Source organism: Pongo abelii, chromosome 10, assembly GCF_028885655.2.
Source record: "Pongo abelii isolate AG06213 chromosome 10, NHGRI_mPonAbe1-v2.0_pri, whole genome shotgun sequence".
NCBI classification, from domain to species: domain Eukaryota; kingdom Metazoa; phylum Chordata; class Mammalia; order Primates; family Hominidae; genus Pongo; species Pongo abelii.
The window spans coordinates 5623793-5648243 of NC_071995.2; the positions used below are offsets into that span (position 1 = coordinate 5623793).

Sequence of the window (24451 nt, forward strand, 5' to 3'; positions counted from 1 at the left end):
TTATCTACTTGCATGGGAATAATGGGGAGATGACTATCAGAGCCTTACAGCTGGCCGGAAAATCCAGTGACTCTGAAGGCAGATACAAGAATCTGATCCACACATACTCACAATACCTGGTGTCCTGGGCATTGGTTGTTTTGGCTGAGTAGCACCCATTTGCCTTACTTCTCACCAGAGTTCCTGGCAATCATATGTAACTTAAAAACACAGTCAACATTGACTGCAGTGGAGCTGGCAGGTGGGCAGAGACTGGATTTGGGCAGACTGGATTGAATGAAAACTTGCCTAAGATTAGACCTACCCTCAAATTCCCATAGGGACCATTAAAATCCCTATTGATTTAAGCCTGTTTAACCAGTGATATATCTGAAAAGCATATTCATAGGTGTTAGTGGAAAATCCGATGGTCAAGAGCAAGATCAGAGACCCCTGTGCTCTATGAGGACAAGTGCTTCTAGAGCAACTAAAGAAACAGATGATGTGAGCCTGGCTTTCCCACACAACAAGTCACACTGGTGCTGCCTCCCATTGGACATGGAGGTGGAGACCTGCGCTCTTAGATAGATGTGAGCTTTAGACTCTGCTTTGAGAAGACCTAGATGCTACTGGAAAGGCCTCGAGCTGGTCCAGACCCTCTGCGCTGTGGAACTATGTCGTTGGGGTCTGCAGACCCAAGTCCAGCACCATGGACAGACAGTCTAGCATGCCAGCCATGCAGAGGGGCCCCCAGGCAGTGCATGGCCTGGCAGCAAATCTGCCTGCAATGTGATTTTAGTATGAGAGTCAGACTCTTTATAGGCCCAGATGCAAAAAATCCTGAAACATCTAGGCTAATATAAATTGACACTTATGAGTAAATTTATTCATCCATTCTTGGGTCTGGTTCCTCATTTTTTATCTTTTCTTGGTTGACGACAGTGCAACCCTGAAGTTGTTGTTCCTGGAACCAGAATACCCTTCTATTTAAACCATAGATTGGTACAGTTGTTTAACTCAGCCACCCAGGTTGGGAAAACCTATTGGTGTTCTCTCATTCATGGTCTCAGACCACGAATCTGTACCTAAGTGGCTGTCTTACAAAAGGCTGGCCTTGGGCACCAGGGCCCCAGGTGGGAAAGCATGGCAGACATGCCCAGGGTCATCACTGCTGCCAGCATAACTGAAAACACCGCTTTTACATCAACTATTATTGGGGATGGTCTAAGAAAGCCCTATATTGGTCCCACAATACCTTCTCTTAGGTTTTTGTTATTGGTGTAATTAACTATTCTGATTTATATATATGAGGTAGGATCTTTGATCAAGTGCTTTATTGGGACTATCTTTTAACCAGGGTACAAACGGGTTGAATAAATTATTCCCCTCTGCTCTTATTCTCTTTATTTGCCCTTCTTGGGTAAATAGTGGAGAGTTTTCCATTTCTCGGCTTCAGTGACCCCTGTGCTGATGACCTTCAATCAGGGCTTTAAGCTGGACGTCTCCAGAAGTCCAGCTTAGTGTGTCAAGGAGTTGGGTGAAAATGGCCCCTTGGATTTCTTAACATCATTTTAAATGTAACATGATTGAAATCAAATTCATCATATGTAGCATAAAATTAGACTCTCTCAGCATATTCCCTCTCCCTATCAATGTAACCACTTCCCAGTCCTCTGACTTCAGTCCAAGCTTTGGAGATAATCCTAGCTCAGTCACTCTCCTATGTCTACTGTCACCAACTCTGCAATATTTCATGTGAAATAGCTCATCTTCTCCCCTTCTCTTAATTCCTCCCACCACCCTGCTTTATGCCCAGCACAGTTCATGTCTAAATGATGCAGCAGCCCAGCTGCCCTCCCTGGGTCCTACCAACTCTAGCCCATTGTCCTCACTGAGACCAGATCAATTTCTCTAAACCTTCCCTTTATCCTATCATTCCCTGACACTAAAAAAGTCCAGTGTCTTCCCATTGCATCACATTCTTATTCCCGTCAGATTTCAGGACTTCCCGTTATGTACTTTATCCCATCTATTCAAATTCAACAACCTTTTGGCTTATGCTGTTGTAGGAGTTTCTACATTTACTGTATTTCCTTTATTAATCCCTTTACTGTGTCTCCTTGCTAACCATATCGCCTAGCCCCAAGTCTTTATCCAACAGCCCACATTTGTCCCCACCCCATGACTTTGCCCATGACGACTCCTCACCTAGAATGCTTTTCTTTTCTCTCTTGCAACACCTAGCAGCCCCTCCAGGAGGCCCACCCTTTCCATTCTAGTCCCTCAAGTAATCTCCCTCTCCTCTGAGCACCCACAATGCTCATGGTCTATCCATAAGCTCACCAAATAACCTGCTATTTCCTAACTGTTCTGCTTATTTTCTTCTCAACCAGACCATAGCCCCCTTGATGGTGAGGACAAGGCTCTTTGTCTGCTCTATAGTGTCTAGAAAAAGGCAGCCCATAAATATTTTTTGAGTCATCAAAACTGATTTATAACAATTGATTTATAACAACTGCAGAGAGAGCAGGAGACAGAGGGAAAGGAGAATGATGTACAGTCGTGTGTTGCTTAACGATGGGGATATGTTCTGAGACATGCATCATTAGGTGACTTTGCAAATATCACAGAACATGCTTATACAAATCTAGATGCTATATAGCCTACATCACACCTAGGCTATAAGGTATAGTCTATTGCTCCCAGGCTACAAACTTGTACAGCATGTTACTGTACTGAATACTGTAGGCAGTAATATAGTGGTAAGTATTTGTGTACCTAAATATATCTAAATACAGAAGATGTATGGTAAAAATATGGTATTATAATCTTATGGGACAATCGCCATATATGTGGTCTGTTGTTGTCCAAAACATCGTCATGTTGTGCAGGGTTGTAATTCTAGGTCATCCCCATAATTATTTGGGTCTATTGCATCTGGTCCTCTGCTGCCCTCCTCCTGAAGATTACTTTACCTGCAGAACTGAACCTCCTGGTCAAACTGTGAGTTTTCTGGCTGCGTCCCCTCCTTCAGCTGGCTGACGTTAAAAAAGGAGAGGGTGTGGTTGACAAAGCCGTGCAGAGTCCCATTGTGACTGTAGGAGTACTGGTACACCAGGCGGGGGATAAAGTCGGAGGTGATCGCAATGACAAAAGCCTGAGGGACAGAACCATAAGCACTGAGTAGCCAGGATTGATGCTAAAAAGGACTGTCCACTCTTAGGCTCTCCATCAGAAGGAGCTGCTCTGACTGACACAGAAGCTCATGCAGCATGCTCAGGTCCCTGAGCTCATGCAGCTGAGTCACATGCCTTTTCCATCTTTGATGTGTATAAGTATAATAAGTCCACCAGACAGTGGCTGTCAAAAGAGCACACGTCAACCACTGCAGCAAAGGATGCTAAGTCAGTTTGGACCATTTGGTGCTGGAAGGATTAAACCACTTCTGAGATATCTAACATTGCTGTTGAGCAAGACAAAACGGCGTGCACGCTTTCCTGAAAAAATTACCTATAGTGATGAGGGTACTACACAAGTATAATGGGCAAGGAAATGGAATGCCCATGTAAATCTGCCCCTGAGTAGTACCAGAAAGCCAGAAATACCAAGAATATGATTCCACAGTTTGCTTAATTTGACCATTATCTCTCAACACTTTTTAGCATGTCATGTAATAGAAGTTATTCTTGTATCCATTTTACTTAAGAAAACGGAGACACAGCGGAGAAAGAAACAGGTCCTGCTGGATGGAGCCACACACACCCAACACAGCATCTGGCACGTCTAAGTGCTCTATAAATGTCCATGGAGCAAACCAAATGGCAAATGAATGATTGCATATTTGAACACGGAGGTACTTTCTGCAAAGAAATTCTTAAATCTGTTTGGCAGGTGTTTATACTGCATCCTGCACCAACAATTAAAGCCCTTTGCCAAAATGTAGTTCAGACATTGTTCTCTAAATGTGCATGTGAATGTGAACGGCCAGAACCATATTTGAGAACAAATAACATCATAATCATAGCTACAACTTACTGGGCACTTGTTATGTCCTTTCATCATGCCATTTAATTTCCCAAATGATCTTACTTGGTGGGTACTATTATTATCTCCCATTTGACAGACAAGTAAACAAGTCTTAACGAGGCCAGGGAGGTAAGACTGCACATCATTTCGTACTGTAGAAGGACAGTGATTAATACTCAGGGCCTCTGTTCTAGCAGACACAACTTCAAAGTAGCGGACTGATCTGTTTTCCAAATTGCACCTTATTTCTAAGCCTCGAGATGCGCACTTCCTACATCACAACGTTCAAAATGCAGTGGGCTGATTTTCTCTGCCTCACCTCACACCTTCCAGCCATTTTATGTGATCTGGGTAGGAAATCAGGTCAGAGTCAAATCACTGTTTGCCTCCCAAGGGAAAAGGGCTGTGGCTTTCTTTGCGTGCACTGAGCTGGCTGATATGTTCCTGGGAGGTGGGAAAGGAGGCCCTTCCTGGCCACTGTCCATATAGAATACAGCAGAAAAGGAGCTGGCTGGGGCCCAGCAGGATTTCCTCTGCAGTGTAGACACGTCTGGCAAGGGAGTTAAGGAGGTCACCACAGGTGGGACCCTTCTTCTATGTCCTATCTTAACCTACGCAGTGCCAGAGTCCACAGGGATAATTAAGATTTTGCACTGACAACCTGGAGGAACCGTAATTAGGGACTGTAGCCTGGGCAATGCTCCAGGTATTGTTTAACTCAGGAGTAGAATAAGAAAGGAAAGAGATGAATAGATACATGGAATTCTTTCCTCATTATTCTTGGCTCCGAGGAAAGATCTGATTTTGACCGTCAGGGCCAAGGTATGCATCCTGATGGATAACTACTTTTCTTTCTCTTTGTGAAATTAAAAATAAACCTACACAGCCTCAGCGACAGCATGATGAGTTACAAGGCATTTGTGAGCTGTTAACCAGAGCGCTGTCACCAATAAAGCTCCAAATGGAAAAGGCTGGGAGGTGCAAGGGCTGGCTTCCCACTTTGAAGACCTCAGCTTCTCTGGAAGACCTTCCCACAGAGCGAGTGTGTCACGAATGTAAGTACTTACGTTGCTGATAACAGAGAACTTGCCAATTCCAGAGAGAATGTCAAACCAGATTCCTACAAGACAGAAAAGAGAGCATCTGGCTCACTCCCACCCTCGGCCCAGTGATGACAACGCTGAAGCTCCAGGTGATGTTTTGCAGGTGAACTACAGAGCAGCTTTGCTGGGCCCCCCAGAATGGGCTTGTCTGGAAAGGCTTAGGTAGCCCCCCTGTCTGGAAGCTCAGATCACAAGTGGGGGTGGATAATGTGGTCTCAGAAGGCGTCCCTGCACTTCAGGATATGAGGATGAGGGACCCAAAGGGAAGAGGGGCTTTCCCAGCCCTCTTGATTCCTGGTGTGGTGTGACTGTGGCCAGAGGGGACAGAATGGCAGAAGGATGGGCCTGGTGGGACCTCTAAGTGGGGCACATACCAATATCTTTGGTTCTTACAGCATCCGGCCGTCTCAGCTCTGTAACAAACTTCTTTGCATCGAGCCTCACTTCAATGACATTGTTGAGGAGGGCAAACACAGGTGCCAGGGGAAAGGAGGCCACGAAGAGGGTGACGAAACCAAACTGGATGACTGCGAGAGAGAACAGCATGAGGGTTTCAGCAGGAGCAAGCAGGACTCAGGTCCCTTCTGGCTTGCAGCTACAGCCCCTTGTCCTTTCTTCCTTGGGTATCTTTCCCATATGGGGTAATTTTTAGTCTCCCTTTTCCTCCTGTGTCACATACACGGTATTTCTTTCTAAGTACCTGCAGGCCTGTTGGTCAATGCCATCACTTGGGAGCAAAGCTCTGGATTAGGCATGGTGGGGAGATACGAGGAAAAAAAAAGTCTTAATTCCTTCCTTCACCCTTTACCGCCAGTCACTAATCCTACTGATCTAACTCAGGGGTTGGTAAACTTTTTTAGTAAAAGACCAGATCGTAATAAACATTTTTGGATTTCCAGGCCATATGGTTTTGTCACAATGACTCAACTCTGCCATTATACAGTAAAAACAGCTATAGACAGCACATCAACAAGTGGGCTTGGCTAAGTTCCAATAAAACTTTATTTACAAAAGCAATATATAAAGTGGCTAGATTCAGCCCATGGGCCACAGTTTGCCTTCCCTTGATATAGCTTTAAAAACCACCTCCCAAATTTGGACTCTTCTTTCCATGTCTATAGTCACTGCCTTTGTTTATAGAAAGTTTATTTATCCATCATGCATTTATGGAGAGCATTTATAAATGTCAGGCCCTGTACCAAGTATTTAATAAGGCAAAGGTCTGGTCTTGCCTGCAAGAAGCTGGGTTTGAAAGGGGAGAGTTAAATGTATGCAAACACGTGCAACAAGGTTTTATGTGTGCCAAGAGAGAATAAAGAATGTACTAGTGATAGAGAAGGCCCAAATAGAGGGGAACATACATCGTTCAGGGAAGGGACTGAAGGGGGTCTCCATGCAGAGTCCCTGAGCACAGTCTGGAAAGATGGGCATGCAGTTTTCTTGAGGATTAAGTCAAAGAGACCTTCTAAGCTATTGAAGCAGTGTGAGCAAAAGCATGGTGGCACAGCCCATGCCCATGAGACAGCTGGAAAGAGTCCAGCCCTACCTGGACCATTGCAACAGCCTCCTGACAGGGTTTCTTGTCACCATTCTCCCAGGATGCTAGAGTCTATCCAGCACACAGCCCCTCTCATCTGATTCTGTTATCTACCTGCTTATAAAAATTCCTGTTGGCTCCACTCTGTTCACTGAATATAATCCACATTCTCTACCGCTGCATACAGGTGCTTTATAATCTGCCTCCAATCTGCCTCCCTAGCTTCATCTCCCAGCATCTCCCCAGCTTCATCTCCCAGCATCTCCCCAGCAATGACCATGGTCCTGCCTTCTCACCCTCCTAATTGTCCCCTGCCACATTAGTTCCTTCCACTCATTTGTGCACAAGCATACACTCTGGCTGGCAAGCTTCTAGGCATCCCTGAGATCACTCAAATGCCACCTCCTTGGCGAAGCCCCATCCCTCCTCCTCTGGACCCCACCACCCTGTGTTCAGGCTTCTGTTGCAGCCATCACTGTGTGCTTCTGTGATTGACTTGCTCACACATCTTTATTTCCCACTGAGAAGGCAAGGTCTCCGTCCCTTCTAGGGGTTCAATACATATTTGCTGATGGAAACACAACCCAGAGTCCAGGAAAGTTACAATGTAGTAGGACTCCCCTATGTACTAAGGGCAAATTATTAAAATTTTCTGTGCTTCAGGTACTTCAACTGTAAATTGAAGATAATAGTAATACCCACCCAATAGGGTTCCCAGAAGGGTAAATGATATTACATACAAAATATGTACAATGTACATACAATGTACAATATGTACAATGTCGGATACATAATAACTGTTTAATAAATGGTATCTATTATGTGTAATTTTATTCTTATTGGAATAAATATCAACATGTACAGATGACTGCAATGTATACTGTATACTTACATGCTAAACAGACACAAACTTAAGGTTTAAGCACTGAATGAGACAGACCCGACTTCTAGACCTGCATATGCTTCTAACTGGAGGTATGATTTTGGCCAAGCCTGTTTGTTTCAATGGGCATCAGCAACCTCATTGATAAATTGAAGGGACCGGTTTAAATTGCCTCCAACTCTGATTTGCTGTGATGCTATGGTTCGCATTGTCTTAGACAAGCTTCGTGAGTCTAGAATATTCAAATAAAGAATGAAAAAACATGACACAAATGGGAAAAAAATTCCGTTTCTACAGAGGGATAAGAGCAACCACAACAGAAGTTTCAGGAAAGGGAAGAGGCATGGAACTTTCCCCAGCCCAACTGCTTTTGATTTGGCAGTTTGCTCAGCCCACAGTTGTGGGTCACTGCTCTTGCTGATTCAACCCTGTCCACTGCCATTGTCCTTGGTGCCCAGTAGGTTCCCGCAGGCCGTAGGAGGCCGGCAGGTGCTGGTCGGTAGCAAGACACCTGCACCGGAAGATACAGATTTGTCAAGGTTGGGACCTTAGAGTGATCACCTGACTAGCTGGCTGGCCAACAAGGATTGGAGGGTGGTGGAGAAATCCCCAAAAACAAGCTCTGGGAGCCAATTCAAAATGCAGGATCTCTCTCATCTTTTAAATAAGGCTTTGCTGAGGAATTCACTTTGGAGTCAGGAATGGGGATAAGGCCAGGGGGGTGTGGGGATGAATGGAATTAACAAGGAAAGGAAAACAGATGTTAGACTAGCATTCTAAAACCTGTAAAATGCATGTCTGTGTTTAAGTGTATGGATGGATGTATATTTATGGAGTTATAAGCTGGTCTTCTTGATTCTAATGAGCTCAGTTCAGCAGGGCAAATGTTCTTATCATGAGTGACTTCCTCCAGCAGAAATGTGCAAATTCCCCAGAGCCTCCGCAAGGGTTTGGCAAGGAGACTGATGGGGAGGGAGAAGGGCAGTTTACTTCTGAGGGATTGCAAATGTACACAGCATGCCCTCACCACATTTGTGCAAGTGGTACTCTGAAATCTAACTTCCTTCCAGGGTTATAGGGAAAATGGGACTCTCCACTTCTTCTCTCTTCATATGAACTCCAGAGGCAGACATGAATGCTCTCTTCTAGGGCTTCCCTGCTGGTTTGCTTCTTTACCTTCACAAACTCTCCAGACATGGACTCTCTGGTGTCCCTCTTCTGTCAACACAAACATCTTCCAGTGCTGGCTCGATGCTCTCTAATAGCTCCTGTTAATTACCCCAGTCCCATAACAAAATGTCCCTCCTCCTTCCCCTCGCCATGGAAGTCTCTATGTTCAGCACTGGATGGCCTCCAGAGACTGGACTCAGCAATGCTGGACCTGAAGTGACAAGATCCTCCTGTCCCCTCCTCTGGTGTTACTCCACAGTATCCTGGGCCAAGAATAGGCCCTCTCTGCAGACATCCCATTGCTGCAGATGTCGCCTGCTCAGACTGGGTAACCTGAGCATTGCCAGGATTCAACCCAAAAAGGCAGAAACAAATAGGAAGTTTTGTTTTATTTGGGGGAGAATAAAACATAAAACCATAACTCTCTAGCATGCAAATTCCAAATCCCAGACTCGCTCTTTTCAGTCAAAGGTCTAAAATGCTGTATCAGATGGGAGTCCTTCTGGGCTCACTTCAGAGGATACAATGATACCAGCTTTTGCCAACACCAAGATTTGTTTCTAAAAGCAGCAAGCCTCCATTAGGATAAGAGCAACACCGGAAATCCTCCGTGCGCTCCATAATAGAAGCCAGCTCGGCCTGACCAATAACAGATTAAACCTGGCCAAGCCAATTAGGGAGGAAACTTTGAGTTGATTTTCAACCAAATCTTTATAAAGCCTGCTGTAAAATGCTCCAGTAATGCTGAGCTCAAAGGCTGGAAACCCCTCCATGCAAACCCCACTGGTTTTCTCTTCTCACCCTTCAGCAGCCAAGGATCTTCTAGAATAACCGTCAGCCCTACACTGCCTGAAGCTGGAGACGTTTCTGCATCAGTGATTTCCTGAGTTTAGGTTAAAATAACAAAGAGGAGTGGGTTAAATTAACCAAGACAACATTCAGCAAGGACGTTTCAAGACAATCTGTTTAGAGAACACAAACAGTATAGTAGATAAAATAGAACGGACTTGCCAGGATTGGTGGAGAAGATTTTGATGGAATACAATTCTGATTTTTTACTCATTTATTTAAAATTTTTCAGTGAACATATCCAGACCCATTTCCTCCCCACCAATGTTCTGTGCTAAGGGCAAATATTTAGCAAATATGTTGGAGATCAACTCCACCTGCCTTCCAACCATTCCAAAACCATTTGTACTTCCCCAAACTCACCATGACTTCTACATTTCTGAGCCTTGGTACACGCCACTACTGTCTGTAATTTTCCTTCTCTTCTGGTCTGCTGAGTGGGATGCTATTCATCTCTCAGGCTCAACTCAAACTTCACCTTCTGTATGAAGACTCCCCTCCACCTCCATTTCCCACCAGCACTGCAGGTGGAACTGGGTGCCTTAGGCATCTCTCATCCTCACTCCCATAATGCCTTGACGTGCCTCTCTGTTTATTTGACGTGCTCCCTAGATGGAAAGCCCCTTGAGACCAGAGGCCTTATTTGATTCTTTTCCAGGTCCTCACTCACCATCTTTTTGTGGTGCCTATCACATAGCAGAGGCTCAAAGATTATCCGTTTCATAAATCTGACCTTATTTTCACCAGTTGTGAAACACACACACACACAAGGCCAAAAATGAAAATGTGTGACCTCAGAGCACTGCACTTGATGATTGTGAAAAGAGAGGTAGACATGAAGTATTAACACCTCTACATCACAATTCTCATTGCTGCAACCTGCACAGAAGACTTTAAAGAAAGTTGTAGTAAAAACAGTTGGTTAGGAGAGTCCAATTCTAATGAAAATGATTATAGCTTTAAAAAAAATGCTTTCTATTGTTTAATAAAAGCAACACAGTCTGCTTAAAGAAGGTGAATATTGGGGGCTTAAGAATTCTGCTTTTTGAGTGTTGGCAAAGCAGGACTACCAGATCGGTTGTAAATGTCAGAGGTGGAGGAGACACTGAAGTGACTTCAGAGCCAGAGGGGACTGCAGAATATCACCATGGTGAACAAAGATGGCATTCCCATCAAGAGCACCATGGTCAACCTCAGCACCACACAGTGCGCCAGCCTCATGCACAGCTTCATCCTGAAGGCATGGAGCACCGTGCATGAAAATGACCCCCAGAATGATCTCACCTTCCTTCAAATTTGCTCCAAGAAAAATGAAATTATGGTTGCACCAGATAAAGACTATTTCCTGATTGTGATTCAGAATCCAAATGAATAAGTCACTCTCTTGGCTCCCTATGTCATTCCTTAATTTAATGACCACCCCCCGTCACCCTGCCGCAAGAATATTAATGTCGATCATGTCAACAGACTGGCACGTGGCAGTTGCCTTAGAGCAAGCAAACCAATCCAGTGACCATGTGTGGGCTGGCGGCTCTGCCTACCCCGCCAACCTTCCCCAGAGCTCCGGGAGGGCCCTTTCTCCTCACTACCAGGTTTTGGAGCAAGAGCTTGTGAGAAACCCACACCCAGCTTCCTTCTGACATTCAGTTCACTTTGTCACCCTTGGAGAAGGCTGTTTTTCTTTAATTAAAAATAACTGAAATGCTTTAAAAAAAAAGAATCCTCCTTCTTGTGAGCCATTAATGAGCAGTGCAAGGGAATCATGGACGGACACACTGGTATGAGCTTGTCTTCTCACTCAAGAGGCAGTAAGTGAAAGATTCCGCTAGAAACAGCCCATTAATACATACTTATGTAAGAGCACAGCAGGGGAAGGTCATCACTGTTTATTTCATCGGCCCATATTTTAAGGCTGTGCCCAGGGATCCCCTTTTCCCAAGAGCAAGGGAAGCCAACTATGCTTTGGGCTGACAACATCGGGCATAAAAAGAATTGCAAGTGTCGACTGAACACATAAATAGGAAAAGACAGTGAGAAGAAAAGGCACGAGCTATTTTAGATCCTCAGCATGGGCCTCCATTGCTTAGAAAAATGGTGAAGCCTTGACAGAAACATGAGAGAGTTCTCAACATCCATCACTTACTATCCACTCACTCATGCATTCATTCAGCAAGCATTTACTGAGCACATTCTATATACTGGAGACCATGTGCTTTGCTAAATACAAAGATGAGCAGATTACTGTGGCATCCTTCCAAGGGCTCAGAGCATGCTGTGGGGAAGATGGACACGGAAACAATCCTTGACAGCCTCACATGGTGAGAACAAAATGCCAGCATTAACGGTGCTGTAGAGTGGTAAGAGTGGGAAGAGGTAACTGACTCTCACCAGCAGACCCACGGGGGCTTTGTACCATTCATCACTGGGCTCCACGTGAAGAACAAGTAGAAGAGGCATAAGAAGATTTGCTATATGGTTGGTAGTTAAGGTCGTTCCTGCAAATTCACTGATCCAAATTCACAAAAAAAGACTTAGGAAATAAGGACAATATGTGGAATTCCCTTTCAGTCTGCATGGAGTCACCTGGGGGTTTACACAATGGATCAGGCCTGATTCAGAAAGCCTGGGAAGTCATAACAGGAAGGGACAGGCTTGAAGTCACAGCTTAGGTATTAAGAGTTTACTGCATGCAAAGCAATGCAATGCTGGGACAGATCAGCAAGGCACATTTGGCTCCGAGTTTTCTTCATTTCTTTGTTTAAAGGAGACTCAGTCCCTGCTTTTTCTCCAGTCCCACATCAAAGCTAGGGAGACTTGAGCTGGCAAGATCTACTGATTCACTTCCTGGAGGACAGACTGGTGAACTTCCAGTAAATATTTACTGAAAGAACAAATGAATGGTCTGGCTTTCTCACTCTTGTTTACATTATCCACCTGCAAGATGGGAGTGTGAAGGACAATTATTCATTCATCCTTCCTCCCATCCCTCCATCCTCTCATTTGGACTGTGGTAATGTAGTGCATGAGTTCTAAGGGTAATGAAACCAGTCATGATTGGAAAGAAGTTCCCAAGCAACAAATCATTACTGAGGACCTTTCTTTGCTTTATTCTTTTTCCTCTACCTCTTCCCAAAAGGTTTTTGCAAAAGTGAACAAAATGAAAATAAAATTAGGTTTATAGGATTTTAGAAAAAGGAAATAAGGAGCACAGAAAATAGGACAAAACAAGTAAGAAAACTCGGGGAACCACAAAGCAGCTATGTTTGAGCAGTAACGTTTACTCTGAGCTTCCTGGTTGTTAGAGCAAGAAGAGAAATGGGACAGCAGTACAGTTCTTCATCAGTTTTAAACTAAAAGACGGCCTTTTAATTTAATGGAGGCATTCCTTCCCTCCCTCCTGAAGCACTGACTGGGCATCTTCTGCAACCCAGAAGCCTTCTGTGGTACACTGAGGGCTGTGGTATCCAGATACACTTTTGCCTTTTTTCTTAAGTATGCATGGGGAGGGAGTCTAGTACAGATAACACCAAGTAATGTATGCCTCAGCAGCAAAAGGAGAGAAATGACCTGGGACTCAACCTACTTCCCAGAAATGCTGGAGCCAGCCCCTGGATGCTGCCTCAATTGTGTTTAAATGCCATTTGGAGAAGATGGCAGGAGCCTCATTATCCAGTGGAATGACTCAGTGTGTGTAAACAGGATGGCCCAGGGAAAGGAATTTCCTGGTTCTTTGAGCCATTGGCTTGTAGCACACATACACTTGGAGTTCTTTGTGACAGAATATGTGGGCCTCAGTGCTGATGGTTTCTCAGGTATTCTAGAAAATCTGATCACTTACATCCAGCCTCTGCTGGAAATTTGGAAATTACCCATTGCAGTCTTTACCATCCATGACCAAAGAATATCAGAGTTGAAAAGAATGTGGTGTCACCTAAGTTATCCTTCCATCTGAAGCTCAGGCCATTCTGCTCCTTTAATAAGTGGCCACTTTCGCCTGATCATTGTCAGGCAGGGAACTCAGTACCAGAGCCCGTCATTTTCATTGTTTTTGATTCTCTGTCTCCATTTTAAGTCACCGAGACTTTGGAGTATTTGCTATAAAGCATTATCATAGCAGTAGTTGTCTAATATATGGGGTAGTTTTCCCGAACTATCCAGATAATTGTATAAGTTCATCAATTTATGCTGCTATAGGAGACCTGCTCTATGGATGACAGCATTCCCTAATTACTAGCACATCAAAATAAGGCGACTTTGCACTGCAAGGGGTGGAGTAGGTTGTCCCCACTAAATCAATACCACAAGGATGTCTGGAGAGTTTTCATGAAAGGTAACGTCTGCAGAGTCCAACTGACAGCCCATCCCCACACCCACCGGGCCTAGAAGGTCCTCACTACAGGATCACTTCTTTCATTCTTCCTTCTTAAGAAAACATTCATAGAGCACTTACTGTACGCCAGGCCTTGTGGTGAAGTGCTGTCAATCAGTAAGACACAAATCTCACCCTCAAGAAGCTTCCATCACAATTTAGTGAGTATCATGACCCTGGGCCATTGGTCTTCAGGTGAGAAGAACCGACAATCACATCATTTATTTATCTGAATGAAATCGTGATAAAACTTTACCAAGAGATTCTTTTGGGACTTGTCACTAAACTCTTCCGGGATTAAACTTGGGCCTACATCTTTCTGATCAGGAGGAAAAGTCAAATGGCTGCAAGTGTCCAGAGAACTTAAGCTTGTAGCTCTTAAAGCAAATGAAGAATTTCCTCTCATCAGGCCCTGAGGAAAACCCCACGACAGGGCTGTGAGTGGCCTGCGGCAATGGAGCTTTGAAGCCCCATTTTGGGGTAGGGGACAGTGATGATTAATGTCATGGCCAATTCTTGGGCCAGTTTTCTTTCATCCCCTCCGAGATGGGGGAGTGGGAGACGATCCCTGAAGTCTTTCTTAGTAAGCCCTTCAGGAAAAGGTTTGATATTGGAGATTCCCTCAAAAGCCGGCTGCTCCCCTCCCAGGTTTCTCCAGCTTAATCCCTCCCTCTCAGGTTTCCCTTTGTCTGGAGCCAGCCCATCCCCACATCCACCGGCCTGAGGAGGCTCCCCACCCCCACACGCCTCCTCAGGCTGATCCCAGCCTCCCTTCACCTCGCGGCCCCTCCCCCAAGCCTGCTGGGCCCCAGCCCAGGTTCCAGCTCAATTTAGAAAAATGTAAATATAATACATCTCCCCCTGCTGCCTCCCTCCGTTGATGACCTGCCCCACCATTCCTACTGACAGGCCCAGAGTGGGCTCAGCGCACTTCCTGTCTGCATGGGTGGTCCTGGGGATCTCAGGGAAAGAGGCTGACAGCTGAGAGCTGGGCAGGGGATCACCATGTCAAGCACACCAGAGGCGGTGGGCAGCTTTGGTTTCATTGCTCTCATTTTTGTTCAAAGTCCAAGACATGGGCCCTTCTGGAATTGGGGAGGTCTAGCCAGTTGGGAAGGAAGGAGGAAACCTCACTTCATTCCATCCTTCCACAGAAGCCCAAGTTCCTATAGGTCTTGAAGAAAGTCTCCCACGGAATGGTCTGGAAAGGGGCTCTAACCTCGATTCCACTAGTGAGTCATCTGGGTGACCTTAGGCAACTCACATTACCCTGGGCCTCTTGGCTTTGAGGTGCATTGTTCAACTAGGATGTATGAACTACCATGTCATCACTGGAAGGCACCCGGAAGGTCAGCTGGTCTCGTGGTCTGAAACTTATTATTCCTGTCAAGACACTCAATGAAAAATGATGACCTGCACTTCCATTTGTGTATGCTGAAACGTCCCTTCCTCAAAAAACATCTAGAAATCTAAGAAAGTGAGGGTGGCACTGACTCTGTTTTACCTTGTATTTCTAAAACATTGGCAGTAGTGCATTACTTGTGACACACTGCACAATTGGTTTTGACCACAGACCAGTGGGTTGCATCACTGCAGGGAAAAACCCATTCTCTGGTCTAATTCCCTATAATTTCCAGGAAAAAGGGAAGTCAGGGAAATTATACAACGTCATGCCCTAGGGCACACTGCGAGATAGAAGCAGAGCTGGATTTGCACCCGAGTCTCACCTGACACCCTGGGAACATGGGAAGGAGAGACGCTCACTCGGCCTACAATGATCATGTAAAGATAAAAGAGGCAGCAGATGTGAAGGAGCTTTTACTTCAAAGACAAGGGTGCAGAGAAATCAGAAGTAATGATATGGTGACTACCGCCAAATCTTAGTTATCCATGGAGATGGCAGAAACTATTGCCCCCAACGAAGTTCTGACATCTGCTGTGGACTTCAGTCTTCTCTCCCACCAAGCTAGTTCCCAGAGCTGCTGCTATCTTTGAACTGCATGTGTGGGTTCACATTATACCTTCTCTTATTTCCCTGGCTTACTCGCTAGAAAGGAATGCTTAATAGCCTGGGATGGGGGAGGGGAGGAAGCAGAGGACGAAAATGGGTGGCAGGAGAGGGAGACAGGGAAGGAGGAAGAGGAGAAACAGAAATAAGGATAACCATCTCTCTTGATAATCCACTCACTGGATTATCAGCCCATAAATAAATGAGAATTGACCACAGCTCAGCATCACTAGAAAGTGAGATTCTGTTAGCCTAGGTAAGAGAAAGCTGAAGACATAAATGATACACTCATTTATTCAGTTACCCCCCTTTACAGGCTTACCCAATATGTTTTTAGTGCCTATGCCCTAGGGGGGGTGCTGGGCAAGGCCCTGCAATTTGAAGAATCGGCCCTTGGGAAATTAATTACCAAAGGCATCTCTATTTTAGGAGACAGCTTGTCTGAAATCCTGTGGGGCAGGGGGAAGGGGGAGGTGGTAAGGAGCAGGTGACACGAGAGCTGGATTTGGATGCGTGCATGAGAAGGCGCAGGCAAGTCCAGGGCCAGAAGAGCACTCAGGACAGACAGGGCAGGAGGGAGCTGTAGGGTGCGGAGGATTCACTTTCCTGGACCACAGGACATGGAGAAGGACCTAGGATTAAATAAAGGAGAAGGATGCTCTGGGAGGGCCTCGCTAGGAGCACGGGAACCCTGATGGTTTTGGACACCGGAGGGATATGACCAACACTACACCTCGGAAGGAATAAATGAGGCAGTGGCGAGACGGTGGTGGCTGCAAGTGGCTGTGTTGAGGATGTAGTTAAAAAGAAAGAAAGAAAGAAAGAAAAAGCACCAGGGAGGAGGCAGAGCAGACAGAGCAGATTCCTAAGATACCCGATGGCAAGCTTGTCCAACCCCTGGCCCATGAGCTGCATAAGGCCCAGGACAGCTTTGAATGTGGCTCAACACAAATTTGTAAACTTTCTTAAAACATAATGAGATTTTTTTTTGCTCATCAGCTATCATTAATGTTGCTATATTTTATGTGCGGCCCAAGACAATTCTTCTTCTTCCAATGTGGCCCAGGGAAGCCAGAAGATTGGACACCCCAGCTCTAGAGGAAAGATCGCCAACACAGCAAGCCCACTGGACGGGAGGCATATAGAGACGGAACAGAGAATGAGCAGTGATGTTGGATTTCTCAGCCAGGGGCCTGGAGGATGGTGGGGCCATTAACGTGGCAGAGAACTGAGAAAACAGTTAAGGGGATGAAGCCTGCAGGCAGAAAGGCTTAGAAATGTTTCCCCTGAAATGGATTCTCGACTGGGCCCTTCCCTGCCTTGTCTGAAGTCTCGAGACAAGCCTGGGGCAGTAAGTGGGAGAAGAGCCTCCGGCATCCAGTTCAGAGTTTGCTTGGCCTCAGTAGGTGGTTTCTAAAACCCAAAGACAAGGCCAAAAGAATGAGGAGAGCAGGCGATCTTCGAGAACACCTCCCTGCTGGTCAACCAGAAGCTGCAAAGACCTAGCCTCTGCAGCAAGCAATACTAGGCGAACTATTTTCTAGAACAGTAGGTCCTTTCTTGTAACTGTCTGTTTGCCCATATGGGGACCAATGGAATTTCCCCTTTGTCCCGGGAAGGTCTGCTGAAAAATCAAGTCACGATAAGGCAGATTAATAAGAGAAAAAACTAGCGGCCGGGCGTGGTGGCTCACGCCTGTAATCCCAGCATTTTGGGAGGCCAAGTCAGGCAGATGACCTGAGGTCAGGAGTTTGAGACCTGGTCATGGTGAAACCCCATCTCTACTAAAAATACAAAAAATTAGTCGGGCCTGGTGGGGATGCCTATAATCACAACTACTCGGGAGGCTGAGGCAGGAGAATCGCTTGAACCTGGGAGGCGGAGGTTGCAGTGAGCCAAGATTGCACCACCGCACTCCAGCCTGGGCAACAAGAGCGAAACTGTCTCAAAACAAAACAAAAACTACCAATTTATTACTGCTATGCACACGGGGAAAATCACAGAGAGATTGGCCAGTATCCCAATGTAGTACAGGTGCTTACATACCCTGCTTCTTAGGGGAAAGAGCGTGGGAAGTGCGGATGATTTTAGGGGAATAGTAAGTGATTTCAGAGGAATTTCATGGGCTTAAAGAACGTGCAATGGTTTGGGGCAAAGTCTATTGAATCTGCAGAGCAGATAATGATTTGTGACAAAAGTCTGTCCAGGTTTGTTGACCGACTTTAGTCTTCTTTCCTGCAATGTGGGTTCAGTTCATGAAAACTCAGGGAAGGGATTGGAGGTAATTGTTCTTTTCTTTAGTAGGTCCAGACTTTTAGGCAGCTAAGGGAAATTCAGCCTGTGTTGAGAGAGGTAGAGGACTGAGAGAAGGGTGGGAGAGATTGTTCTCCTTGGTGGGTCCCACTGGTCTTTACATACATAGGAGGAAAATCTCCTTTAGCATTGTTCATCTCTAGGATCTTTAAATCAAAATACTTACTATGCCAGGGAGTCATACTTTGGGGTGAAGTTCCCTGAGCTCCTTCACACATCTCTCTCTCACACCAGACCCTGAAACTCTGGAGGGAACAGACATGTCTGTTGTCTCTGTGTCCCCAGTGTCTGGCAGCAGTGCAGACACCACAGCACTGCCCCGGGGGAGGGCAGGAGGGGGGTCACTGCAGAGGCAGGGATGTGGCTTTGGAGTTGAGGTCAGAGCCAAATCTGAAAGAGATTATCTCACCCTGTCCACTAACACTAATGACTTGACCCCTTAAGGGAAAGGAATAAATTAAAATCAGAGGTGACTTTTCTTTGAGGGAAACTCTGATAATAAACATGGTTCACTTTGGTCTTAGGAGACTAAAATTATTGCACATTAAAAATTACACAAATATGTCCATAGTGAAGAAGGTGGCCCACAGGTTATGGGATCAAGAGAAGCGGGACTTCTATTTCTCTAACAATGAAGGAAAAGGACTTAAGAGGCCATTCATTTAATAATTATTTCATTGAGTTATCAGGTTCTAGTACCCATGCTGAGTGTTGTGACTAGAGAGGAATGACATTGTCCCTGTCCCCAAAGCACTCACATTTTTGAAAGGATGCAGGTACAGGAGAAGAGGGGAAGAGAAAAACTGAGGATGGGAGAATGAGAAAATGGTGCCAAGAGCAAATGTGTCTGAGCCTGCAACACTCAGCAAGCAGTCACAGGTAGGCGACATGGCATAGGCAAATTGGACATGAGAGTGTGAGATAACCAGATACACACATGCGTGCCTGCAAGAAGATGCAAAACAAGAGCCAGCTTGGGATGACCTCATCTGCTGTACTGGGCGTGTGAACTTTATTTGAAAAGAAGTCAGTAGCATTGAAGGATTTTAAGTAGAAAAATGAAAACAGTCTGGTTTGCATCTTTTAAAAGCCATTCTAAAAAGCAAGAAGGAAAGGTAGAAGGAGTGAAAAAGAAGCAGGGAGTCAACTTAGGATGCACTTCCAGTAATTCCAAGGAGAAATGGTGAGGGTTCAAACAAGAATCCAAAATTCTCAGCAGAGGCAAAGTCAGCGAGGTAAGTATCCACAAATAGAAACTCTCCCCAGTTAGGGTTGATGCAAAGTCAGAAAGTAGTCATGGAGGTTAAGAGTCCACAGACGTTCCTCCTGAACACAGAAGCGCAGACTTGCCATTTCAGCAGACAACTGAATGTGGCCGCAAGAGCTTTAACGTCTGGTCTCCATGAGGAACCTGCCCTATGCATTTCCCTGGCACGGTGATTTCTACAGGCCTTGGTGCACACTTCCAGAGAGCAGGAGAGGCTGGGGGCCTCTGCCTTTCAAAATAATTATCTGGCTTTTACTCCAAATAAATGAATAAGTAAACATGCAATCACGGATGCACTTCCCTTTCTGTGAGGGTTTGACAGGATATAAGCTCACGACCAAGAAAAATAAGATCTGCTCTCATGACTGTGTGAATGAATGACAGAAGAAATTCATCTCATCTCCCACAGTAATAGCCCAAGGGCCTCAAAATTGTGGTTGCATTTAAGAAGCTGGGGGAAGGCTCTAAGGGAGATAATTGAATTCCTGAGGCAGGATTATAATAGCGATTATTTTTTGGATGACTAGAGGAACAAAAGCTTGTGGGTTTTAGATAAACAGATGACAAAAAGAGCCCATCTGAGAGTCCAGACTTGTCAATAGAGCCCTGAGGGCTTAGAGTTTACTGAAAGGACAAACACCTTGGAGTGTTTAGAGCTCAGGCTTCTGATTCTTAGGTATGCCTTGGGGTCTGGTACCCTCATTCTTTAACAGTTAGGGCACAGCCTACACTCACAGTACAGGAAGAACCTCCAGAGATCACTATATTCAGGAGCTTCAAACTGTTTTGAGTCAAAAACTTCCTAGATTTGAGAGAAACTGAACTCTGGACAATAACAACGGTGGCCAATGTTCATTGACAGTCTACATGTGGAAGCACTGTTTACCACTCTACATGCATCAACTGATTCCCAGAATAGTCCTATGAGGTAGGCGCTATTATCATCAAACTACTTTTCAGATGGGAGAATTGGACCTGGCTGACTTTAAGCCTCAAAACCAGAGTCATGTAGCTAGCATGCAGCAGGGTTAGGTTTGAAAGCCCAGTGGTTCAACGGCAGCACCCACCCCTATCCACACTTAGCTGCTAGATGAACTTTAATGAGGGTTATTCTGCAGCCCAGTCTTTGTACTTGAGAAAAAGTATGTCCTTAAAGGATTAAGAGGATAGTCCAGAGATAAAAGAGATGAATGAAACCTAATCCAGAAAACGCTGTCCTCACACTTAATAAAATATGAAATAAAATAGCCATGTCTCTAAAACACATCTCTTAAGATTGAAAGTCACAGCAAAATGGACTAAAGAATTCTGTGAGCCAATCCAGCTTGAAAAACCTCTGTATGATTCCTCTTCCAGATAAGATTGCATCAATATCAACTGAATTGTTGACTCAGTCAATATCAGGAACAACCTGAATTGCTGAAGAGACTGTCCTGGTCTCCAGACTTGCTCCTCCCTCTAGGTGCTTAACAAATGTCTGACGAATGAATTGATAAGTGAATTCTTGCACCTGTGTTTTCTGTTTTCCTCCTGAGCCTTACTATCCCTCCTCTGCACTTGCTGCCCAATTTCCCAAGCAAAGAGTATACAGTCACCACATTGGCCAAGATTTTACAACTACTCCATATGGTCTGATGTGAAATGCAAACCTGTCTGGTCTTCAGGGTTCCCCACTAATCCCAGGTCTGTATCTGAACCCTCCATACCTCAAAACTACCATTTGCTTTTCCTTGTCAACAGTTACTCGTGGCCGGGTGTGGTGGCTCATGCCTATAATCCCAGCAATTTCAGAGGCCAAGGTGGGAGGATCGCTTGAGTTAGAGACCAGCCTGGGCAATATAGTGAAACCTCACAGCTACAAAAAATCAAACAAATTAGCCGGGTTTGGCGGTGCATGCCTGTAGTGCCAGTTACTAGGGAGGCTGAGGTGAGAGGGTCACTTGAGCCTGGGAGGTCCAGGCTGCAGTGACCCATGATGGTGCCACTGCAGTCCAGCCTGGGTGACGTAGCAAGACCCCGTGTCAAAACAAAACAACAACAACAACAACAACAACAACAAAAACAGTTACTCATGGCCAGGAGACTCGCTGCACTTGCCAGTCCTTTTCCTTGGAATGCTCTTCTCTGTTCTCATCATCTATATGTAGATCTCCAGAATCAGAAGAGATCTTGGGATTACTAAATCAATCTCCCACCTACAGCTGGAAATCTCTTTAGAATATCCATAGTTCACCATCAATTAAGCCCTGCTTTGAAAATGTAAATCCTTTACTTGTCTTGTAAAGTTATTATTATAGAGTTAACTCTGTCAAGAAACCTTTTCTCATTAATTAATGCATGCATTCATTCATTCATTCCCTCATCTTTGTGTATCAGACATACCGAGTGTTTGAGTTGTTTTTTTTTAGAGATGGGGTGTCACTCTGTCACCTAGGCTGGAGTGTGCAGTGGCACAATCATAGCTCACTGCAGCCTCAGACTCCTGGGCTCAAGCAATCCTCCCACCTCAGCCTCCTAAGTAGCTAGGACTATAGGTGTAAAACACTACACTCTATTGTTTTTTTCTTTTCCTTTTTTTTTTTCCTTTTTGTAGAGACAGGGTCTCACTATGTTACTCAGGCTGATCTTGAGCTCCTGGCCTCAAGCAATCCTCCTGTCTCGGCCTCCCAAAGTGCTGGGTTTATAAGCATGAGCCACTGCACCTGGCCTGAGTGTCTGTTATATGCCAGGAAATGTGCTAGACTCTGGAGGCTGTGAAGATGAATAAACCATGGTCCCTACCCACTGCTCTTTAGAGTCACCCCTTGACTGGGTCTGTTGAAGAACACATATGTAAGCAATACTACCATAATTCAGTAAGATGCCATCAGCGTCTGTACCAAACACAATACTAGGACAGAAACAAATGATGATTTCTCTCAAGAGGAACTGGGGCTTGACCTGGGAAGACTTCCTAGAGGAAGCACCGTGTAAAACTAAGGTAAGGATGAGTCTAGAATATTCAGGTCAACAATGTGGAATGGAGTGGCGTAGGGGGCTGGGAATCCCAAGCTTCCTATACACTGATAATTCTTTCATATCACATGACTTCAAGATTCAGGATATTAAGTGTTTTATACTCACTGAAAGGGTATTCTCATATATTGCCCATGCCTGGGTGAATTGTTCTTATTCTTTCAGAAAGCAATTTGGTAAAATGAATCAAGAACCATAGAATGACCATACCTAATCACACCTATGTGAAGCTATCTGGGTGAAATAATAATATAAATAAAAGATTATATGCACAAAGATAGTGCTTATAAACCCAGCACTTTGGGAGGCCGAGGCAGGAGGATTGCTTGAGGCCAGGAGCTCAAGATCAGCCTGAGCAACAAAGATAGAGGATTAAAATAGGGAGAATTGTTAAATAAGCCTCACTGGAAGACAGGCAAGTGAACTATGGCACGCTTATTAAAGGGATTATTACACAGCTATTCATTTTGAAAGTTATGTGATAACTTAAAATATTTATCCATATAATGGGAAATAAAAAATAAATGTGTGAGTATGATCACAATTTTATTTTTAAATTCATGTACATACAAAAAGGGTCTAAGAAACAGCACCAAAATGGTTTAAAAAAATTAAAAGGTTGGATTTGGGAGACATGTTCTCTTCTGTTTTCAAGATTCCAGGTATAAGATTGTTTTATTAATTTTAAGGTGTGGGGTTTGGGGTTTGTTTTTCTTTCTGGTTTTTCAGTCTATGGTCTGAATCTCACTCTCTACAATCTTGGTGTGAATTCCTTCCCAAAGTCACCAAGTAAATCTTCTAGTTCTTTACTTTTTTTTTTCATTCTTCTCATTTCTTGGTAGCACCCAAGTTGAAACACATAATAACATGGTAGACGTGTATTCAATGGCATAGCCCTGACAAAGTAGAGTATATTTCCCTAACTCTGCCTTCCTCAGGCTTTAAGACCATTAAGAGGAATAACACTGGACACTTAATACACAGCTTTTGTATGTGTTAGGCCCTCTTCTAAGCACTGTATTAGCACTAAGCACTAAGACCCTCTTCTATTCACAAATACTAATTCATTCACTACTCATGACAATCCTATATTATTATCTTTTTTTAATAGGCAAGCAAATCGAGACACATAGGGGTCTTGATAAGGGCAAGTGGATAACTTACACAGGGTTACCCAGCTAGTTGGTCAAAAGCTGGGATTTGAGCCCAGGAAGTATGGTTCAAGGGTCTCTGCTCCTCTTTGTTGTATTTTAATGTTTTATTTCTCTTTTTTTAACTTCTAAGTTTAGGGGTGCAAGTGCAGGTTTGTCACATAGGTAAACTTGTGTCATGGGGGTTTGTTGTACAGATTATTTCATCACCCAGGTATTAAACCTAGTACCCATTAGTTCTTTTTCCTGATCCTCTCCCTCTTCTCATACTCCACCCTCTGATGGGCCCCAGTGTGTGTTGTTCCTCTCTGTGTGTCCATGTGTTCTCATGGTTTAGCTCCCACTTATAAGTGAAAACATCCAGTATTTGGTTTTCTGTTCCTGCATTAGTATGCTAAAGATAATGGCCTCCACCTCCATCCATGTTCCTTCAAAGAACATGAACTCATTCTTTTTCACAGCTGCATGGTACTCCACAGTGTACTACGTTTTCTTTACCCAGCCTGTCATTGATAAGCATTTAGGTGGAATACATTCTTTGCTATTATGAACACCACTATGTACATAAACTAGAAAATTTTAGGGTCTCTGCTCTAATCACTCAAAAGAGGAAGCTTTGAAATAGCTGAACAGACAGGTTGACAAGCATGTGAAAGCCATACAGCTAATTGGTGGCAGCGGAAGTGGGACCACTGGTGTCAGAGGGTGGAGGCAGACAGACAGATCTCAGGGGTTCCTAATGTAAGCCCTTTCCCAAATGGAAGTCCCAATCTCTGGCAGC

The 24451-nt window shown here is 44.7% G+C and overlaps 1 protein-coding gene and 1 pseudogene across 2 annotated transcripts in view; one reads left to right on the forward strand and one right to left on the reverse strand.

Moving 5' to 3' along the window:
• The window catches only part of ANO2 (anoctamin 2), a 388517-nt gene that overhangs the window by 10276 nt on the left and 353790 nt on the right, over nucleotides 1-24451 (reverse strand). The window contains exons 21-23 of one of the 2 annotated variants that reach the window (XM_054526733.2): nucleotides 5483-5635; nucleotides 5073-5125; nucleotides 2955-3136 (exon numbers count right to left, since the gene is read on the reverse strand). In XM_054526733.2, coding sequence (XP_054382708.1) covers nucleotides 2955-3136; nucleotides 5073-5125; nucleotides 5483-5635 — 388 coding nt within the window. The remainder of the gene's footprint in view (nucleotides 1-2954; nucleotides 3137-5072; nucleotides 5126-5482; nucleotides 5636-24451) is intronic. The other variant, XM_054526736.2, reaches the window with a different exon arrangement.
• LOC103891959 (dynein light chain roadblock-type 1-like) lies at nucleotides 10632-10925 on the forward strand (annotated as a pseudogene).